We start from the raw sequence: 22144 nt of genomic DNA on the forward strand, positions 1-22144 counted from the left end.
TTACCGAAACCCCATAATGCGAAAATTTAATCATGAAACCCAAAAATGTGAAACTTCATGAGCGAAACCTCAAAATGCAAAAGTTCATTACCGAAATCTTGAAATAGGAAAACTCATTCATGAAATCCCAAAATGCAAAAATTCATTATCGAAACCCCAAATGTATATTCATTCATGGTACCCCAAATAATTTTTTGCATTTTAGGGTTTCGCTAATGAATTTTTTTCATTTTAAGCTTTCACCAAATGAATTTTCTCATTTTGGAGTTTCTCTAATTCGTATTTTAGGATTTCGTCAAAGGAATTTTCGCACTATGTGGTTTCTGTAATGGATTTTCGAATTTTGATGTTTGAAATGTGAAAATTCAATCATGAAACCCCAAAATGTGAAACTTCATTAGCGAAACTTTGAAATGTGAAAGTTTATTACTGAAACTTTAAAATGCGAAAATTCATTCATGAAATCCCAAAATGCTAAAATTCATTATCTAAACCCTAAATGTGAAAATTCATTCATGAAACCACAAATAATTTTTTGCATTTAAGGGTTTCACTAATGAATTTTCGCATTTTAAGGTTTCATTAAATGAATTTTCTCATTTTGAGGTTACAACAATGATTTTTTGCATTTCAATGTTTCGCACTTTGAGGTTTCCATAATGGATTTTCAAATCTTGAGGCTTGAAATGCGAAAGTTCATTACCGAAACCTTGAAATGCGAAAATTCATTCATAAAATCCCAAAGTGTGAAAATTCATTATCGAAAGCCCAAGTACAAATATTCATTCATGATATGCCAAATAATTTTTTTGCATTTTGAGGTTTCGCTATTCGCATTTAGGGTTTCACAAAATGAAATTTCTCATTTTGGGGTTTCGCTAAATGAATTTTTGCACTATGGGTTTCCGTAATGGATTTTTGATTTTGAAATGCGAAAATTCATTATTGAAACCCCAAAATACGAAATTTCATTACTGAAAACTCCATAATGTGAAAATCTAATCATGAAACTCCAAAATGTGAAACTTCATTACCGGAACCCCAAAATTAGGGGTGTGCAAGATCCAATCCAATTTTAATTGATTTCAATGATTTGACTGATTACATTGGATTCCTAATTTCCAAAACCGATATGATTGAACCGAATGAGGAATTTGCTTGTGAGAATCCTATCAACTACAATTTAATTACTTTCATGTTTATTTTCATATTTTGGAGTTTCAATAACGAATTTTCCCATTTCAGATTGTCCCAAATCATTCATTCATGAAACCCGAAAGTGTGAAAATTCATTTATTCACATTTGGGGTTCTTCCCTTCGTTTGTTTGTCATTTAAGAATTTAGATTTGGCATAACAATGCGTTTCTAAATTTTAGGGGAAATTTGTTGTGTCAACGAGAGAGAGCTCTAAGCCAGTGAGAGCTTTTTTCTTCTGTTTTTTCGCCTGAAATAATTCAGAGTAATTCACCAAATTCTTTCCCCTTCGAATTTCTATAATTTTAATTCAGAATAATTCACATCCGTTCCGTTCTGAATCCCATACAATACTTTCAATTTTGCGTGGTTAATTCTGTTTCATTTCTTGCTTGCCTGCCAGGACCACAAGATTTCATGACTTCCTTTGGCTACATTCTCACTCAAACCAAGACATTATTGTAAATTTACTAAAATAGTCACACACAAAAGTAGTACCCCAAAAAAAGAAAAAACAAACACAATTACCAATTGCAGAACTCTTAATTCAAAGAAAAAAAAAATGTTGACAGTTACACGTGTTGGTCAATTACATTGCATCATGGGGTCTGCGAGACCGCATATATTATGGGGTCAATTGAATTTTCTCAACTCCAAGGCGGGCCATACATCGTTAGCCGCTCACTCCGGTGAGCACATAACATGTAAAACAGATGGAGAGCAACAATCTCACAGCAATCATTTTAAAACCTCACAATAACTAGCACTCCCACCAAATGCACATGACCACCGAGATAAATGAAACCAAATCACATACTGCACAAGATTACTCTGGCAGCGACAAACTTCCCTCTTCCTAAAATTCTTGAACAGCTTTTGTCCTCTTCAACGCAAGGATTGATGCTAATGATGAGTTAAGGTTCAGGTTCAGCCCCCAGAACCCTTTCCCACCTCACTCCATATCGATGGATTAAACTAAATGATTTATATCTTAAATTGAAGTCGAATTTCAAGATAGCAAGGGTAACTACTTCAATTACAGCCACTCTTCGATGGCCAAAAATTACATCCAAATATGAAGCAAAATGCAAATACCATCTTAAAACAGAGTAAAACATACCTCTCAAACATACCTCTTAAACACGAAGTTGAGAAAAACTAAGCAGCAGTCCTTACATCCATCACAGGTCAAACAGCTCAACTCCAGAACAGAAACAATATCGAAAAAGAAACACATAAAATCATCTTGGTACACGAGTTTTAAAACTGACCTAGACAAGAACACAAATTATGCTTTTGCCACATGCTCCATAGCAAGGATGACCTAGTACCGATCATAACGCCTGCAAGAACAAATTATTATATCAGGTGATCAATGAAAAGTATCCAAATTTGCATATACATATGACTTGGTCACAATCACACCTAGAAGACCAGGCAAAATCAGCAGATTAACAAAATCCCTATGATAAGCATTTACATCACCCCAAAAAAAAGACATGTTATGGTTAGCTACATAAGCTTGTAAGCTGGCCATAGTAATATGACGAGCTTCAAATTCACGGCCATCTCACAGAAAACAAGGACTGCCACATGGCTTGTGGTCAATAAAAGGTAGCAACTCTCTTGACAGATGTGGACAATGACAAAACGGGAAAGAATTTCCAAAGGTTGAAAAGAAGCCACAAAATTTTGAAAGCAATGCTTCAAACTATCCAGTACAAGGTATGCAAGGCACTCACACTTAGTTACAATTATAGGCTTCGACTAGAAAACACATTAGGTCTATTTCAAAGTAAAAAAGAAGCTGATGATTCTTTTTTCATAAAATTGCAAACACAAAGACAATTATTTTCTAAAATTAGCTCTAAATGAACTTTCATGTGCGCTTTTTTATGAGGATGCTGAGAACAGAATTATTTCATGGAAACAGAACCAGACTGGCACTTAAATCATTGCATGATCTTGAAACATTTGAAAAATGATATTGAAATCATTGCACAAAGTTACTTTAATCCTTTATCAAACAAAAGGAAGCATGCATGCCAAATGAATAGATACTTTCAAATATGGCCACCATGGAAGAGTACGCACCTGTGGCGATCATAATCCCTGGAACGCTCCCTTGATCGTGAGCGTGATCTACGGCGACTTCTCGAATCATAATTGCGGGAGCGATCTGAATCTCTGTCACGCTCGCGATCATATCCGCGATCTCGATCATAATACCTATCACGATCTCTGCTCCTACGATCATGATCCCTACCTCGGTCGCGGCTATCTCCTCGTTCCCTATCCCTACTTGATTCCCTGTCGCGTTCCTTACTTCGCTCTTTTGATCTACATGGAAAATAATTAAAGAATAAAGATTTATATTTTATAGAAGCTTCACGTAAAGGGTACATTTTGGAAAGAAGTTTTATTTCTTTAATTAAAAAAAAGAACATTAAGAGTTACCTCCTATCCTCAGACCGATCAACCTTGCGAATCTTGTTTCTCTCTTCCTGAAAATTGAATAACCAAAAAAGTACAATTGACACCCCTTTTGTTAATAGGATGACATGAAATAACAAATCACTTGATGGAGAGAGATAACATGTCCTGCTTCAGAGGTACATAATTGGTAAGCAACATATAAGCAAAGAAAAGATGTCAATTTGTAGAATCAATAAAGGGCTGAGATTAGAATATCACTTGGACAACCATCAACCTCCCTTTTTCAAAAGTTAAGTAATCTTACTTCATTTTATTATTATAATAAATGCAAAATCTACATAGTGACTACAACCAAATAGGTGTATACATTTCATTCTCATAAGTACACATGCTATGATCCAACCTAAGCCAAAAATGAAAAAGATGTTCGAAAAATTATACTCACAGATACCATATTATGAGAATCTCTATAGATTTGAAACACTACCAGAGCACCTGAACCAACAGTTTCAGAATACGAACTTAAAACAATTCAGACTTTCCAGGTAAAATTGTAATACTTTGATAATATATTTTCAGACATACTTTGCCTAAAATGCTGGAAACACATTTTTCAAAACAATGTCCATTAGTGTACAAAAGTTAGTGTTCATCTGCCCCTTTTTTTACCCCCAACGGAAATATATTTATGAAACAAGCCCAAGAGAAGTATATATCATTACAAAGGAGCATCATACCTGCAGCTCTGCTAACTTCTCACGGATTTGCATATAGCCTAAATGAAGCTTCCCGCCAAAGTGATCCGCTAAACGACGGTCACTGAAAACAACAAAAAGAATCAGAATATTTCATTCAATTCAAAGATGCAATAGCCCGAACAGGTTATGTTCATGTACGGTACAGATTCCACATAATTTTTCTAGCCAACAATAGCATGATCTACAAACATAAAACAGAAAAAGACGCACATTCTGTAGCTGCAAAAGTTATCCTCGTAAAACTGGGCACAAGAGCCTGCTGGTGACAAGGAGGTATAATCGTTGGGTCAAAAGCTGAAGCACTTGAAACCCCAAATACTAATTTTATGTATACCCAGAAAAGCTAGAAACTAAAGTAGCAAGCATGATTATTCAAAATCAAACTTTACCTGTCATAAACACTCAAAAATGCTCCACAGATGTCACAAACACGTAGCTTTTGATCAGTCTGAAACAACACCATAATTTACAAGTTAAGGGATGCTCAGCAGTGAAATGAATAAGCAAATAGTTGGACCCTATTACAGGAAATTCTTGCAAGAGTATCAAACATTATCATGGGCTTTTCATCATTTCTTTATTCTACATACAATCTGAAAGTAACACTTGCGTGAAAATGCACACCTAGATGTAGACAATCCATTCAGTTTTAATGTTTAGACAACAAAGAGGACAACAAGAAATTTACAAGTGTAACACTGAGATTACATGAAAATCAATATCCCACTTCTTCTAACCATAAAGTGTCGGGACAACAACTATGAGTACTTTCTATGAGAGAATGTAAGTGTTATAAAGTAGATTCTTTTGTTGTTACCAATAAATAGATAGATGGAGGAAAAATGAACTCACAATGCGCACATCAGCAGCAGTGTACTTGGAGGAATCCAGGATAGGCTCCTGTCTGGCAGGCAGCTAAAGAGAAGAAATGAAGTCACTCACCAATCATTGACAAGAAAAAAAAAAAAAAAAGCACAGCAAATGCAAAACTCGGAACAAAAAGAAGGATATTAATAAAGGTTGCAGAACAGGTGAACCACTTAATACAAAACAATATTATTTTATTTAAGAATACCTTCTTCAGTGCTTCAGCCTCTTCCAGCGCTTTTTGTGCCTCATCAACCATTCCTTGCTCACCTGAAGATGGCAAAGAACTTTAGGGACTATACGTAACCTGATTTCCAGAAAAACAGAAAACTAGCCCAATATATACACACAGCATTAATTAGTATACCACTTGACAAGCCATAAACCACTTGAAAAGATAAGGTAATGGAGTAAGTCCTTTCTCTCAAATTAATAAAAAATATAATGTATTCTCACTTAGTAAACCACTTGACAAGCCATAATCCAAATAATTTGAGTAGGTATTCACTTACCAAGGTCCTCTGCCTTCTTCAACTTTTCATTTATCATTTCCTGTGTTCGGGCATCGGGAACAACTACAGGCAAGGGTGCCAAAGGTGGCGGGTTTGGCAGGGGTTGAGGTAAGGATGCCCTATCCTTATTGAAAGCATCCAAAAGAAGCATGGACTAAAACAAAATAAAAGTATATGTTAGAGAGCTGACAAACTTGTCAACAAGTTATCCAGATCAAGGAATAATACACTGGAACAGCAAGAAAATATTTCAGTTTGTACATATACAAATGAATTTCTCAACAAGTAGATATTTGGTACCTGTTTATCTGCTCTCTTGCCTCTGAGTTCGTCTACTATCTCCATAGCCCGAATCTTAAGATCTGTCTTGCCTTCAAGATCTGCAAATTTACGTCAACAATTTGAATCAGAAAATAGATTTCTAGGTGCATATTCAAGAATTGATAATTTACAAGCAACTGAACAATATATATATATATATAAGAAAACAAAAGGTTTGACCATTTTAAGAACAGCAGCCACAATATAAGACCATGCATGAACAGCGGAAACACAGTACATATGCCAAACTTTAAGTATATATATATATTAGTGATTCATCAACTTTAGTGCATTAACCAAACTTAGAAGAAAAAAAAGAAAGATAAGCATCTGTGTATTGTTAACACACACAAGCACACACAAAATCCAAGCAAACCAAAGAGAAGGCAAGTTCTGTTTTGAAAATAGCAATTAGATAAAGGTTACCAAATTGATCAACTTCTTTCAACTTTTCCTTGATCTGCTTTGACAACTCGAGTACCTCTGGCGTCTGGAATTGCACAAGAATCAATAAATAGGTAACCATGTGATTTTTTACCTATAAAGAAAAAAAAAAGGATAGATTGAATGATCCATTACCTGAGTAACTTCAGAGACAGAAATTGCAATAGCAGCCTTTGCATCATCATCCTCAAGGCGCTTAAGAGCTCTAGCAATTTTCCTATCACACTCAACAATGAGCCTATCTATGACATCCTCCAGGTCTCTGTCATAGTCATCAGTCCCTTTTGCTTTGGCTTCTTCGTATCTGGGAAGAGTTAAGCTTTACTGGTATTGAATTATATCAGCAAGCATGTATATAAATAAGAAAATTTCATCTCAGCCTTCAAATGTACATTCATTTCAAAGACAATTGAAGCAAGCAATAGTTGAAAAGGATACTCTTTTCTGAGCTGCAACGAGTGGACCTTAGGGCAGGGACCCATATCCATTTTCTGAAAACGCAAAAGTAAAAATGTCATCTAGGTTCAAGATTATGGAAAAAGACCTAGTTTTAATTTATTTTCCTCTCGGGAACCAACTTTTAATGAAAAGAAGTGAAGGGATTTGATTTACCGTTAACTGGAAAAGCTCGTGGGGGCAGAGCCCGACCAAGTAGAGGCGACACACTTCGCGATCGTAATATTTGCGGTTGACCTCTCGGACGTCGCCGTTTCGATTGGCCCCCATAAGCTGGTCCAGCTGCTTCCTCAGCGCGTCCATGGCTGATCACTCCCCCTCTAGTCGTCTCTACAACTTTGGAGTGGTGGATTTCAGTTGGCTCACTGAGCGAGAAAGAGATTAGGGTTCGTTACGGCTTTGGAGAGCTTTGGGGAAAAAAATATTAAAAGAGGATTTGGATTGTGTTTGTTTGTGAGATTGTGCTCACTCACTGTATTTAATTTTAATAATATATTTGTTTTGCTCATATGCCCTCGTGGGTTTATACATTTGCAGGTCGCCCCGGGCCCATTACGATTTCACTTTTGGGCCCATTATCGTTCTCCAGTCCTCACTCCGATCAATCCTCTCATAAAAGGTCACACACTGAAACTGAAACTCAAATTCAATGGCTCTCTCCTTCTCTCGCTCGCTGTTGGTCTTGGGATTCTCCGCCTTGTTGTGTATTTCAGTAGCAGCAGCTTTCCAATCCGATGAGCTCTTATTGGACGACGAGGAGTTCGGTCTAGAAGGAGGGTTGCACACAAAGTCTCCTGATCTCACATACACACGATCCTCGCCTCCACCACCATCACCACCAACTTCATCAACCTCCCGGAAGAGGTTTTCCGATCCGGATTCGGACTCCAAGATCCAATTCCAGCTCCATCACGCCTTTGGGGACTCTGATTTCTCGCCCGCTGGTACTTTCAGTGCTCGCTTGAAGACATGGAATCACGGTGGTCAGGTTGGTTGCTTTCTTCTCTTCTTCTTTTATCCTTCTAATTTTGGTGCGAAGCTGCAATTTCATGTTTTGCAGTGACTTTGGTTGTCATTTAAATGGGCTATTGGTGATTCTTGAGATTGGAATTCACAATTTTGAACTGGATTTGTTTGTCTTTTAGACCGCCTTCTTTAAAAATTAGGTGAAAAGAAAGGAATATATAGTTGATAAATTCGTAGGTGTAATGCAATGGATGCAAGTGCATGATGAAGAACTTATGGAGTTTACTTAAGACTTTTTGCTTGTACCTTTTAGTGGAGCATCGTCTCATGCTTAGTTTTTTCTACTTGCTAACTCTCGGGCCTTATATTTCACTTTGTAATACTAGAAAACCTAAGATGCAGCTTAACTATGACATGGTTTTATTGATCACAGACCCTTACAAAGCTACGATTTTCGAGGAATGCTTTTACTGAAGAGGAGAAGGAGAAGTTTGCAGTAAGTTCTTTCTCTCTCCCCCCCCAACTTATGTGTTTTTTTCTGCTTTTACCATTTCAAATTAGCATTCTTTCTTAATTTGAAATGCTGATGCTGTTCTTGTAGCTACTACTGAAGGGAGATGACTTCTATAGGATAAGATTGCCGTCCAGTGTTTTGAATCCTCCGGGGAGGGATTATGTTATTTCTTCAGTAAAAGCGGCAAGTCTTACGCACCCTCTATCATGTAGTTTTATGGTTCCAATACAAATATGATCACTAAGGCTGCAGGTTTACTAACAATCTTTCTTAAATATCCAGAGATGTCTTCCACGGGATGGTTTGGATGAGCATTTTGTTATACACACGGTAACTTTCAACTTTCTAAGCTCTTGCTGTTGTTTTTCCCATGGTTTGGATGATATTTCAGACTATATACCTATTTTTACAGTTCAATGAGACATATTTTTGTAGCTTTACAATCATCAAGTCTTATGCAATTTATTCTTGATCAAATTTGTATTACAGGATGGAATTAATATCTTGGCAGTTAATTATGGTTCGCCTGGGGCATGTCCATATCCTCGGCAAATGAAACTTGTAAGTCGGGATCGATTTTTTTTCTCTCTGGTTTTTATTGTCAATGGACTTAAGATGAGTAGATGTGTGGCAACTTTTTTTTTAATTTTATGTGTTTTTTTGGTGTGTGAATAAAAGTAGAGGCTTTCTGAGGATGGAAAAGAAAGTTGTGTTGAATAAGCTGACCTTGTTCCAATGCCTTTTTTTTTTTTTTTGGTGTGGGTATTTTCAGCCTGGAAAGTGGTCTTTTAACTCTCACACGGTTTTGAAGAATAGTGAGCAAGCACCAAGGTGAAATGCTTTTGCATTTTTTCTTTCTTCATTATATGTTGAGATTCTGGCATGATCTGGTTGCTTAAACTCTCACGGAAGGTTAATTATTTCATACTTCTCAATTTTGTTAATAGAAAAAGGTGAACCTGATTATCTAAAAGAGTACCCTGTGCGTTTATATCAGTTGTATTTTCTTTTAATATTAATTTTCCATGGTTGATAGAAATGTAGATACAAAATTGGCATTTGATCTGGTTGATCTGCATTATTTATTAGGTGATATACAGGGTATTAGTAATCAATGGAATGGTCTAACTGTGTTATGTTAAATGCTGATACTATCTACAGTCTTACATTACCCTGATCATTGGAGGTCTTTGTGAAGGCCCTATAAGTTAATATCTTATGACAAAATGTTTTCACAGAGCTCCAGTGTTTGCTGAGGAGATTCTTGGAGGTGAGTTAGGAGAAGGTGAAGTTGTACCACCACCAGAAAGGTCCCTTTGGGCAAAATATGTGAGTATCAACAGAATTAATCGTCTCCATCTTTCCCTCCCATAGATTTATTTTATTGATTTACCTTTCTGATTTATTATGTACCAGTGGATGTACCTAATCCCGCTTGGGCTCATTGTCATGAACGCCATAACCCAAGCAATGAACATGGCAGAGGAACCGGGTGCTGGTCAGCCAGCAGGCCAAGCACAGCAGCCAGCTGCAGTCCAGCGTGGGTCAAGTTCTGCTGTGCGAAGAAGATAGTCTGTTTGCTCATTTTTCATTTCAAAGATTTGACGTCACCTGAAATGAATGACATTTTAGGTTCGACCTTTTTGTTGTATCTTTAATCCCATGGGGACCTTCATGAGGGTTGTAAATTTTTAGTAATTTTATTATATTTTCAGTAGGGAATGGAAGGTTGAATTGATGAAGGCTTCAGGATTAGCATTTATAAAGAATTTTGCATGTATTTATAAAGGATTTTGCAGCAGTTGCAAAATAAAGAAAACAAATTCTACAAATGACATTGCGAGGCGCCATGGAGAGAATCATTATTAACTGCAACCAGTTTTGGTAGCTTCATGAATTGGTATGATGTGCATCTCTACGACTATCAGATGAGAACAACCGGAAACGAGGCTATGAACCAACCAAATAGAAAAAAGCCAGGCTATGAACTAATGCCAGGCTTGATTTTTTATGTATGGAGCAGGGTTGATATTTTTTATGCAGAGTTTGAACTTTGGCAGCTACAAATAGAAAAAGATGAAAGAAACCAGAAAAACAAAAAAGCCAGGCTTTGTTTGTTGGTAAAGCAGGCGTAGCTGCTGCTACTTCAAGGAATACTCGTTAAAATTAACAGATGAAGGAAGCTAATACTTTGAGAAATAAAGCTATGCGAATAAGGCCATCCAAATAAAACATCACCGGATCTCTTGACAACACGACAGAGGCCAGAGACCCAATCATAGCTCGTCCTGCAAGGGCAAATCAATAAATTACAGAATTAATTAGAAAAAGGCCACCTAATCTTTACTGTAATAAGTAGGTGCGCTTAATTTAACGACAGATCATAGAATATTGAATGATGCTTACATGATCATAATCCCAATCACGGTGGCGGTGCTGCAGAATAAAACATCCAAGTTAGAAGTAGGGCAGAGAAAAAAAAAACATTAATTCAAGTTACAACTTAATTACTGAATCTACGTCAATTGGCCAGCGGCTACAAAATTCCACAGAAACTGTCCAATTAATTGATCACCTTCCTACTTATTTGGAAGGAAATAGGCTTTTAGTTCAGAAACAGCCACAACAGGAGGAAATCATCCCAATTTCATTGGAAATGAAGAAAAGAGGATAACAAGAAGTATTTCTCAACTCTCATTTGGTTGGAAGGAAATGAAACAGCTTTTGGTTGGACGCTGCATACTCATGAGGGGTTTTTGTTTTTTTTCTTCTTTCTTTTTTGATTAAGGGGGAGGGGGGAGATTTGAACTGGGGCCTATTCCATTGAGGGAGATACTATGGTCATTAGCTAGAAAACATAACAAGGACACTGCCTACCATTAGACCAAGAGCTGGTTGGTTAGGTATAAGGGATTTGAGTGACCTTTATTGCAAACGTGATCATAGAAAAAACCTATATTAGATGAAAGTTGAAACAATTAATGCAAAATATTCAAACACACCCTTCGGTATCTGTCTCTGTGTCTGTCTCGACCTCGATCATAACCCCTATCTCGTCTCCTCCTTTCACCCTCCTCTCTCGCTCTTCGAGCTTCCTGCACAATAAGGGCTCAAACTACTTATGAATGAAACTCAACTAAGCCTGACGGAAAATTCTAATAAACCAGTTATTACGCTCACGAACCTCTTCCTCTTGTGCCTTCCTCTTTTTTTCTGCTTCTTCAAAGGCATCCTTTTCAGCCTGAGACGCCATAAGTGAAGTGCATAAGATGAACTGCCAATGAACTTGGAAATACCAGTGACGGTCAAAAGAGGCTTACCTCTCTATTGGTAAAGACTTCCTCGACAACTTGTTTGGCATACTCAGGATCATCACAAATTAAAATGTTGTCAAAAACTGAACCAGCCTTTACCTGCATCACATTATTTTACCCCATTAACATAATGAATTAGTGATCATGCCATCCTCAAATTCGCAAATGGATAATGTCCTACCTGCCAAACTTCGACACCCACGTACTTAATTGGCTTAAGCACATAAAGATCATGGTCATCTTCAAACTCTGCATAGGATGAGAAAAAGGAAACTTAGCATGTTTTATTTTTCCAAGATCTGCACATGCAATTATCTCTACTGATATAGACAGAGCAAGTATGGCTATCCAATCAAAGTTACCAGGATTATCAATCCAAGGAGTCTTCCATTTCCCTTTATAATTGGGGTTCTTGATTTTCTGTCACGCCAGAAGAAGTTACACTAATTAGAAACTGCAAAAAAGAATTGGCCTTCAGTTTTATCTGTTACCTCTAAAAGCAATTAACCTACGGTACCTACCTTGGGTTTCCATGGTCCTTTATAAGCTGGATTTGGTATCTTTGGAGCTTTCCATAAACCGTTCTCTTCTTCATCCCAGTCATCAGGCTAATTAGAAGGGGAAAACAAACAAATTATTGATTAAATTTCTCATCTTTCCATAAATATGTACTCATCAAACCGCAAGAGAACAGCACTAAAAGTCAAACTAGAGAAAGGGAAGATAGTATTGGAGAACAGAGTAGCCTTTTGATGGTTCAATTACACAATGAAGGGTCTAATAGTTCTCCAACATCAGAAAGGCCAAACATATGTTAGATACGCAGCTTTGTTTATAGTACTACTCCATAAGCAATTAGCTAACCTCTTTAGCTTTTGGATCTGAAATTTCTCTTGGAATTGAATCATATCCCTGAAATACCAGGATATGCATCAACAGTATGTAACACATGATAGATTCACTACAAAAATAAGTCCCAGAGACGAGCATTAGGAAAAGAAGAAAAATAAAGTTCCCATACCTCAGGTTTGATGCTATCAGGATCATCAATGTATTCTCTAAGATCCCAGTCTGCTGGCTATGAGAGAGAAAATGATACTTATAAGATAAAGGAAAAAATTGTAGGGATTCAAATTTATAACCTACTCTCTAAGAAAAGGTCGTTCACAGATTTGCTGAGCTTTGAAAATATTATCATAGTGAAGTCATAAAAGACTAATGAATATGTAGTGAGTATTTAAGTACTTGATAGAACCGATTTTTGCATCAACGCTTTTAATCTACCTTCTTTGCATTAACATCTTTAATCTTTCTTGGAGGAAGAATATCCCAGTCTGTGTACATGCTTCCAGAGTCCCTTTCTCTGTTGTCAACTAGGACACTATACGTTGCATCAGGCCTAAGAATGAATGTGTAAAAATGAGTCAACTTGTCGGTTTCACACTGTAAATCCTTCTTGATGGGGTAATTCTGGCCTTGGTAAGAGAGAATAACATGGAGCTTCTTTGTATCCGTGCCACATATATCAGGTCCAAACATTAAACTACACAAAGAAACATTAATTAAACAAGGATGAACATCTATAACAGGAAACAGGAGATGAGGAGAAAACCATAGATAAAATTAACAAATGAACAGTTTCCGTTTAAGGAATAATTGCTGGTTGAAGAGAAGCTCAAAACTGCGACACTGTTGAGAATTGAGAATTCTAACCTGTATGGAGTGTCCCCACTGAATTTCTTCTGATTAACAAATCCAGACATAAGCTTTATGTAACCCCCACCACATTCAATTTCCTGCTCAAACCGTACAGAGTATTGGAGGACCAACGTCCTGTTCTTGTTGCTGAACTCTGGTATCTTTGCAGATATGGCAAAATGTTTGGCATCATTTGATGTCTGAATTCCTGCAAGATTTCACATACCATCATAAAACCAGAAGTTTAACTACCTTGACTGTTGTCGAATACTAATGCTGCTGCAATTCATTACATTAGGAAAGAAATGCGTTTACTTTTCACAAACCTTCAACCCTAAATTCTATTTCGAGGAAAAAAAGGTGACATGATAAATAACATTGAATTGGTCAAGGGTTTTCCAACAATTCTAAAACACATCAGAGACCAACTTGTTTATATATGCAGTGCAGGACTTTACAACATAGCATAGCAGTGAAATAGCAGCAATGATAAGTGATATATATATATATATATAGCGAGAAATAGCAGCAATGATAAGTGAGAGAAGATATACCTTTATCATCTGGGTCTCCAGACCACTTTCCAGCTGTGTGTTTAAAGGAACCTGCTTTGCCTTCACTGCTTTTCCAGTCGGATTTAACCCAACGTCTTTGCCACCCCTCTAACTCAAACAAATCAACAAAATAAAGATTAAAACTTAAACACTGTCAAAGCTTTGCTTTTCACACATTTTCTTTGACAGAAAACAAGCAACTCTGAATTCTCAACCAAAAATGAAAACCAAATCTTAACTAATTTTCCTTTTTCTGGTAACAATTATAGATATTTTCTCAGAGGAGCAAGTAAAAATGGGAAATGCAAGTCAGTGATATACTAAGTAAAGTAAAATTGAAGCGATGGAAGGAGAAAGAAGAAAGTAAGATAAAGATACCTTCAAAACGCTCTTCGAAAATGATCTCTGAACACGAACAATGAAAGCAAAAAGAATGCAAGGAGAGTGCTATTATTATTATTACTAGCAAAAACAGGTGCTGATGACTAGGAGCAACGGGGCATGGCAACTTCGCCATTTCAATTCAATTCTCCAAGAAAGTGTTTGTCTTGTGGCTTACTTATACTAGTGGAAGCAAAAGGTTGCCCAAGATTTCTACTTTAATTTCGACGATGCCCTTGGAAAATGCATAAAAATGGAAGTCTACGTTGATGTTGATGTTCATGTTCATGTTATCTCTCTCCCACTGGCACTGACTGGGCAGGGCACTGCCGTTGTGTTCGGGTATCCTTCTTTGTTTCTTGTCTGTTTTTAAAATTTTAAAGTTTAATTATGAATAGTGTTTCCCCGTCAAATGAGAAAGAAAAAGATTATGTTGACTTTGTATATTGAACCCAAACCAACCAATCACAGATGAATGAAACGTTGCATTACCCAATCAAAAGTGTGCGAGTCAAGTCTTACAACATTATTATTATTATTAAATGGGGCCTGCACGATGACAAGTTTATTATTATAATCAAATACACAAGCAGGTCTTCGGTCTTGTGTCTTCTTCTTCTTCTTCTGCATCAGCCAATGGAATAGATGCAAATATAATGTATTAAGATTATTTTTGTGAATTTGTGATTGTATAATAATTGCAGGAATATTATAAATGTAAATTTTGTGGAAAGGGAAGGGCATTCCTTTGAAGAGGAAAGAGAGCGTAAGATTACAGAAGACTTGGTGGGAGACTTGACTTAATCAAAGTCTTCTTCTCCCAGTCGGTCGGCCACTACATCTACAACAAGAGAATTTCTGTGTGGTTGAAAGGAAGAAGGGGCCGCATCTACGCGACGACTTTCACCGTCTGTTTTCTACACAGTCTTCTTCCCTCTTTCCTTTCCTAAGTAGTAGTGCACTTGATTTCTTTTTATTCAATCAAGTAAACCTAAAACCTAAATCCACGGCAAAACGTCCATCATGACATTTTAATCACATATTACGCATAAGACTGACGTTTTGATAACAGCAATAAACTTGGATGATTTTTATTTAAACAAAACATCTACGAAACAATAAAAGAGTCACTCTCCATCCATAAGCTGGAACCGCAGCACCGATGTTTCAAGCATACCAACAAAATACTACTCTCTTTAAACAACATTAAAAGGAGCAGCAAACCCCAAATGGGTATTTAGAAATGGGAGAAAAAGGTAAGAATATCCAAAAGTTCTACTGGCATCTATTCCTTGCAGGAAAGTAGAGAAAATTAAAAATGGAGCCTCATGCCTTTCCCCTACTTCGCCTGAGGGTGAGAAGAAATAAAGTCCACAGCAAGACCGATTGAGTTGATCTTGTCAGCTTCATTATCAGGGATCTCAAACCCAAACTCCTCTTCAAGAGCCATCACAATCTCCACAGCATCTAAACTATCTAATCCAAGATCATTCTGGAAATGAGCATTTGGTGTAACCTGCCAAAAGAGGAGATTGAAAAAAAAAAGCGGGGTCATTAGATTATAGAAAATGGAATGAAACGTACTAAAACAGTCACCAAAAAAAAAATATTTCAGCATCAAACGTGAACGAAAATGAACATGCGCATAGAGTTCTTTAAAGTAGATTAATCTTACATAAATATAAGAAAAGAAAGAATATCCCTTTTCACCATGATTTGAGCTCAGCATGGAACATGCCAATTACCAGGACTGGATGTTACTTTCTATTGGAATTTGGTACATAGGACATTCACAATGTATTGATTTCAACATGTAAGCACAGAAACTGATGTAAAAGTAAAATGGAGGAATATGTTCAAGTATGTATGCAATCCTAGGGTCAAAGAAGAAAGACAAAAAGAATGCTTATGAAATATTACAACTATTAAATAATGGATGCAAGTACCAAGGCTCACACCCATCTTTAGCAACCAACAATGTTAAACAAAATCCTAACATTAGCAATAAAATACGACCTAGGTCCATTACATATTTCATTTCAGCCCACATTTCTATTCATGCTTCATGAGAAAATATCTGATTCCCAAGACCTCCAGTAATCCTGGAGGAGCAAAAATAGAAATTTAAGAAGTCTAAGAAGCACTGAATAAGAAAATAAATATGACGCAAAAAATTAAAGCTATGCACTGTGTGGTTGATGGAAAACGATATACCAAAGTCTTATTGTGAATAAAGTAATGACGCATTCCAGTTCCTGCCTGAGATGCATATCTGAGCACAGCTAAAGCTAGCATATTTTCTACTTGTACATTTTAGTTTCTAATAAAAACAATACAATGACAAATCTAAATAATCAATCAGCCATTGATTCTGCATTGAAAGAAATGACTTCACCATCTGCCCAAAAATATGTATAAACCCAATAGCAATATTTCACTCCCACATGTACATCTACGCATGCATATGTCATGTTTGTGCAAATCGGCGTGCCATATTGAAGAGCAAGATGCTATGACTGGACAATGCAAAACAACATTGAATGACCCTACATTTGACATACCAAAACCCTAATGATTCAATAGAACGGATCTTGGAAGCATAAAATCAACTCCTCAAACACAAAATGACCACATTTTTCAGTCAAAAGAAACAATTTTTTTCTGAGAATCTTACCTGCGAAATATGAAGAAATAACAACTTTTCAGAATCCTAATTACTCTACTTTCTGTCATTTTCTAATTTATCAAACAGAACAATCCACAAAAGGATAGGAGAAGCAGTAATAAGTTGTTCAAAGCTTCAATTGACAATGCAATCGGTTTAATTATTTTTTCAATCCAATTTTCTGAGAAAGGAAACCGAAAACTCCCACAGATTAGAGAAAGCTAGAGGCAAAACACTGTTTTATATATACCTTGGAGGGATCGACTTTCTGGAAGTTCTTGACGACAGAGATAACACGATCGGTGACCTCGGATTTGTCGAGGAAGGTGCCCCTCACCTCCTCGGAGAAGAGACGGCGTCGTATGGCGTTAAAGGGGGATAGAAATAGAGGGGTGGTGGAGCTAGGGTTTGATGGCACGGCCGGAACTGGAACTCTGAGGTACTTAAGTATCGCGCTCCTCGCAGCAGCCGCCATTGAGCAAAACCTTTACACCTTCTGCCTGCTAAGCTAGTCGACTACTGATGAGTGAAATGCGTACTCAACTATATCAATGAATGAATGAATGAATGAACGACCGAAAGAGAGGGCGAGAAATGGTTTTTCTCGGCTGTTTTGTTGGGTGAGAGAGAAGATGCTCTGGTTGATACCAAACGTCGTCGTTTAAAGAAAGAAAATTGGTTGGACACCCGACCCGAAGTTGGTTGTAAATAAACCCGGTGAAGTCAAAATGTGGGCTTTTTCGATAAAAAGAAAAAGTATGGGTCGAAAAGGAGCTGATCCCACCGATTTACCGCCCTTCGAGTGAAGAGTGAGATGCTAATTCCAATTTCCAACTGAAACAAAACAGGAGTTTGAGAGAATTCCAAAGTGAAGAAGGCGATGGTGGTGGTGCTGGTGGTCTTCATTTCTTTGTTTCTCCTTCTTTTCCTCTTTCTATCAATCAAATTTGCCACAGCTGATGGTATTCATTCTTTTCTTTCCGAATTCATTCTCAACCCTCTCTCTATCTCTCTCTCCAATCAAATTTATACCATAAAACATATATTAGTTCCTCAACTCTAAGCTCTAACTTCCTTCCTTGTGTATTTCTATGCAAGCAGGGGATTTTACTTTGATGTCCAAACGCTCTGTAAAGCGCGACCAAATTGAAGATAAAGTAAGCCCATTTCCATATCTTGTATCCTGATTTCATATCAATTTTACAAACTTTGTTTCTTTTCCTTTTTCTTTTCTTTTTCTTCAAATGTGTTTTTTTTTCTTTTTTTCTTTATGAACATTGTTTCAGGTTGTTTGGATAACTGGTGCTAGCCGTGGAATTGGTATACTTTCGCTTACCTTTTTTTTCTTCCATTTCATTTTTCATTCGTTTTCCTATCTCATTTTATGCAGATTAGGGTCCATTGATGTTGTGAAATTTTCTGTGATGCCTCAATAATTGTCACTGTGACTGTCACACGTCTCATAATTGACATTGTCATTCATTATCACCACTGTTTTTGTCATTACTATTATTATAATGATGATCGTTGTTATCCAAGTAGATGGGCAATGCTTCCGTACTTAAGTTCAGTTGTTGTAACATCAAAGCTGTATATTCGTCTACTTTCCATTGGATAGTGCATCTTAAATTGTTGTAATGTTACTTATATATTCATAATCATAAGCAGAATGGCTTGGGGTGATTCTTTTATCTCTACTGTGGTTTATATCTGGTGAAAACTGCCCAAATATTGAAGCAACATTCTCACCGAATATGTTTCAATTGTTATTTTCCATGTACAAACTATCTCACTTTTCCCCTTGTAATGGTGGTGTGAAGGGGAGGTTCTTGCTAAGCAACTTGCAAATTTGGGGGCTAAGCTCATTATTTCTGCACGTAATGAAGCTGAATTGGAGCGAGTCAAGAAACAACTGACTGGTCTGTTCTTTATCTGCAAGCTGGATAGCTACCATTAATTTTTTAAATACATCTCTCCTCTCCTCCCTCTTAATTTGGTTAGCTTTTCCAGGTAAACATGCACCTGATGGCGTAAAGGTTTTGCCATTGGATTTGGCATCTGGTGAAGATTGTCTCAGGGATGCTGTAGAGAAAGCAGAGTCATTCTTTCTTAATGCTGGTGTTGATTTTATGATCCACAATGCAGCTATCGAGCGTCCTGTAAGTAGGCAATTCCTAATTCTTGAGTGCGAAACATTGTTAGTTGTTGAAACATCAATTGACAGTCTTGCTGATTTGTTAGCCAGTGGCTTTCCCAACAGTAAATCAGCACCACTGCACTGGCATGTACATATGATTTGAACAAAGACTTTCCAATTCACTTCTGTCGCATGTGATTTTATGTATATAAGCCGACAAATTAAGAATGCATTGTTTTTAAGATAATGCCATTCTACTTTTTTTTTTTTGGTTCTATGGCAGAAAACTACGGCTTTGGATGTTACTGAGGAGAGTCTGAAGGTATCATATGTGGAGTCCTTGGGTCATTTTGTGCTAGATATTTCTCTAAGAAAATTACTGGCGCCTATGGGTCAATGGTCCTGTGTTCCCTTCCTTTTTTGACTTAAAAAAATGCTTCTTTTTTATTATCAATAAAAGTGATCCTGTTTACTCTTTCTTGCAAGTAGTCAACATTCAATGTCAATGTTCTTGGGACAATAATGCTTACACGGTTACTAGCACCTTACATGCTGAGGCGGGGGAAGGGACATTTTGTCGTGGTATGTGGGAAATGACACTATGTTACTATGTACTTCTCTGCCAGACCCACTCATTACATTGAAAATAATATATTGGATGAAGGACGACGTGCAATTTTGTGAGGCACATAATAGATAGATCTTTTTTCTCCTAATAGATAGATTGGTGTACATGACTATGTCAAATGTCCAAGACTCTGCAGTTATGTTGACTAACCAGACATGGGTTAATAGGATTTGTCGTGTGACTCCTGTACATTAGATGCTTAATTTTGTTGTTGCTAATTGCCAGGCATATTCTCTTTTCATCTCTATATTGTGTTTGTTTTCCCTTTTTTGTCCTTTACCCTTGTTGCCTCTTTTATTGTTTTCTTAAGTTTATGTGCAGATGAGCAGTGCTGCAGGAAAGACACCTGCACCAGGTCAGGCCGTATACTCTGCCTCTAAACATGCATTAAATGGGTACTTTCACACATTGCGCTCCGAGGTAAAAATTATAACTCTTTCAGTCTAATGATGCATTTCTTTGCTTATGACTTCTATAGGTTATTATGCTAATGAAAAGTTTAAAAGGCAATATGTGTCCCTTAGAATGGACCAGTTGTGACAGTAAACACTTGACAGTAGTTCAGGATTTTGAGCAAAGAAATGGAATGGTAAAGATGGGAAACTTTAAAATGTTGTAAATGTCTTTTAAGTGGAAAATCTTTACAGTTCTCACTGATCAAGGTTCTCCGTCGTATCTAGGCTTGCTTATATAAAATTAAAGACAACAAGAGTAGTAGTGTGTTTATAAAGTAAAATGAAACTGTTAACATAAATACAATTTCAGTTTTCCATTTTTACCTAATGGTACTAGTTCATATTTCTTGAGTGCAGCTCTATCAGAAAGGAATCAGGGTGACCATTGTTTGTCCTGGGCCAATAGAAACATCAACTGGTTCTGGAGCAGCAAGCTCAGAAAATAAAGCTTCTTCTGAGGTTAACTCCTTACGCATCTCATTTCTTTTCATTTGTTACTTTTATGCTGCCTAATTGAGCTGTCAAGAGGGCTTTGAGGGCTAGGGACATGGTATCATTTGAATCTCTTGCATTGAAATGCTTCTTAATCATTTTTTGTTATCTTTCTGTTTTAATAGAAGCGTGTGTCATCAGAAAGGTGTGCAGAGTTGACGATAGTTGCTGCCACCCATTGTCTGAAGGAAGTTTGGATATCGTACCAGGTATTGACATCAGTTGTACCTCTTTGTCTAGGTCCAGCTACCAAGAGAACAGTTGGGGCTAGGCCTAGATGGTGATGATGAAAAGCATCCACAACCTAGGATTACCATTTTACCGTTCCACCTATCAATGCAAGGCCTTTAAGCATATTTTCACACTCATTCCTAGATAGTATATTTAACAAAGGTGGTCTATTCTTGTCAAACAAGTCATGCTTCAAATCTAATTAGACATAACATATTTTAAGCTTTATAATTACCAATTGTCTAATTTCTCGATTTACTTTTCAAATTAGCTATGTGGATTTTGTTTTACTGAATTGTCTAAGCATATGGGCACCTTTGTGATTTCTGTCTGGTAAAATATGAAACTTATTTCTCATGTTGTCCTTAATCTTTATATTATCCTAATTATGCTTATTTGTTTTCTGTTGTCTACTGTAGCCTGTGCTGACTGTAATGTACTTGGTGCAATACGTGCCAACTGTTGGTTATTGGCTCATGGACAAGGTATTTTCTGTACTGTCAAATTAATGTTTTTTGGTGAACCTTGAATTTGCTAAAAAATACATCCAAGTATAGCATCATGGAATAAAAGCATGTTAGCTGCTTTCATGATTAGGAATTCCTCTCTGGTTTACTTACTGTGAGTTGCCCTTTCTGTTTTGCTCATTGCCTGCATTTCTAACACTAATTTGGACCTGTTGTTTTAAACGATTTCTAGATTGGTGGGAATCGAGTCGAAGCAGCTGCACGGAAGGGCAACACCTACTCAATTAGCTTACTGTTTGGGAAAAAGAAGGCATCATGAATCTTTTGACTTGAAGCTCTATCTTTCATTGCGTTAACAATCAGGAAGAGTGATTGTATGCGACTTATAGTATTTACATATCCAATTATATGGTTTAGTTGACAAACTTTCCTGAAGATAACTGAGAGAAACTATGTGGGGGGAAACAGCCTAAAACGTACGATCATAAGTACATCTTAAAGATGCATAGCCCTCAATTTGTTTTGTGTTTATTTCAGTTTGCCATCCCAACTGCCATTTCTTTTCAAAATCACGAAAATTTTACTTGGAAAGGCCGTGGTGGGGCAAACACTTTTCAAGTAATTATCTCGCTTTCATACTTATTCAAAAGCTA

General features: G+C 36.9%; 3 protein-coding genes and 1 pseudogene across 6 annotated transcripts; 2 read left to right on the top strand and 2 right to left on the bottom strand.

Moving 5' to 3' along the window:
• On the bottom strand, positions 1723–14704 carry LOC18775467 (annotated as a pseudogene). The gene is made up of 25 exons (XR_002272306.1): positions 14414–14704; positions 14036–14143; positions 13497–13689; positions 13068–13326; positions 12805–12861; positions 12648–12695; positions 12305–12391; positions 12146–12203; positions 11965–12032; positions 11790–11882; positions 11654–11710; positions 11472–11564; positions 7146–7301; positions 6972–7024; positions 6669–6837; positions 6516–6579; positions 6069–6148; positions 5769–5922; positions 5465–5526; positions 5242–5304; positions 4779–4837; positions 4369–4450; positions 3653–3699; positions 3290–3535; positions 1723–2538 (listed from the first exon to the last, which is right to left on the bottom strand). The product of XR_002272306.1 is annotated as an uncharacterized LOC18775467 (transcript).
• On the top strand, positions 7549–10301 carry LOC18774231 (ER membrane protein complex subunit 10). Its single transcript, XM_007205550.2, has 8 exons — positions 7549–7977; positions 8389–8451; positions 8557–8652; positions 8752–8799; positions 8959–9030; positions 9242–9300; positions 9708–9798; positions 9886–10301. Exons 1-8 carry the CDS (start codon positions 7639–7641, stop codon positions 10039–10041), a joined length of 924 nt encoding a protein of 307 aa, XP_007205612.1. The 5' UTR covers positions 7549–7638; the 3' UTR covers positions 10042–10301.
• On the bottom strand, positions 15472–17687 carry LOC18772222 (acyl carrier protein 2, mitochondrial). Its single transcript, XM_007206075.2, has 2 exons — positions 17332–17687; positions 15472–15932 (listed from the first exon to the last, which is right to left on the bottom strand). The coding sequence occupies exons 1-2, from the start codon at positions 17554–17556 to the stop codon at positions 15756–15758; spliced, it is 402 nt and encodes a 133-aa protein (XP_007206137.1). The 5' UTR covers positions 17557–17687; the 3' UTR covers positions 15472–15755.
• On the top strand, positions 17830–22082 carry LOC18773056 (dehydrogenase/reductase SDR family member 7). Of its 3 annotated transcripts, XM_007205468.2 has the most exons (12): positions 17830–18043; positions 18183–18238; positions 18368–18401; positions 18902–19000; positions 19092–19240; positions 19502–19540; positions 19708–19800; positions 20168–20266; positions 20659–20760; positions 20919–21002; positions 21444–21509; positions 21724–22082. In XM_007205468.2, the coding sequence occupies exons 1-12, from the start codon at positions 17962–17964 to the stop codon at positions 21808–21810; spliced, it is 990 nt and encodes a 329-aa protein (XP_007205530.1). In that variant the 5' UTR covers positions 17830–17961; the 3' UTR covers positions 21811–22082. The 3 variants fall into 3 exon arrangements, with proteins under 3 accessions (XP_007205530.1, XP_020422724.1, XP_020422725.1); XM_020567135.1 differs by lacking the exon at positions 19708–19800 and having other exon boundaries at positions 21724–22022; XM_020567136.1 differs by lacking the exons at positions 19502–19540; positions 19708–19800 and having other exon boundaries at positions 21724–22022.

This window comes from Prunus persica, chromosome G6, assembly GCF_000346465.2.
Source record: "Prunus persica cultivar Lovell chromosome G6, Prunus_persica_NCBIv2, whole genome shotgun sequence".
NCBI classification, from domain to species: Eukaryota; Viridiplantae; Streptophyta; class Magnoliopsida; order Rosales; family Rosaceae; genus Prunus; species Prunus persica.

What these genes read in the sequence shown, in the direction of transcription:
- LOC18774231 (XM_007205550.2), top strand. Translation starts at nt 7,639, where the DNA reads ATGGCTCTCTCCTTCTCTCGCTCGCTGTTGGTCTTGGGATTCTCCGCC. An exon ending in AGGAGAAGGAGAAGTTTGCA is followed by an intron (nt 8,452 to 8,556) that starts GTAAGTTCTTTC and finishes CTGTTCTTGTAG; the next exon opens with CTACTACTGAAGGGAGATGA. An exon ending in ATCCTCGGCAAATGAAACTT is followed by an intron (nt 9,031 to 9,241) that starts GTAAGTCGGGAT and finishes GGGTATTTTCAG; the next exon opens with CCTGGAAAGTGGTCTTTTAA.
- LOC18772222 (XM_007206075.2), bottom strand. Translation starts at nt 17,556, where the DNA reads ATGGCGGCTGCTGCGAGGAGCGCGATACTTAAGTACCTCAGAGTTCCA. An exon ending in AGAAAGTCGATCCCTCCAAG is followed by an intron (nt 15,933 to 17,331) that starts GTATATATAAAA and finishes CTCTTTTGGCAG; the next exon opens with GTTACACCAAATGCTCATTT.
- LOC18773056 (XM_007205468.2), top strand. Translation starts at nt 17,962, where the DNA reads ATGGTGGTGGTGCTGGTGGTCTTCATTTCTTTGTTTCTCCTTCTTTTC. An exon ending in AGTCAAGAAACAACTGACTG is followed by an intron (nt 19,001 to 19,091) that starts GTCTGTTCTTTA and finishes TAGCTTTTCCAG; the next exon opens with GTAAACATGCACCTGATGGC. An exon ending in ATGCAGCTATCGAGCGTCCT is followed by an intron (nt 19,241 to 19,501) that starts GTAAGTAGGCAA and finishes GTTCTATGGCAG; the next exon opens with AAAACTACGGCTTTGGATGT.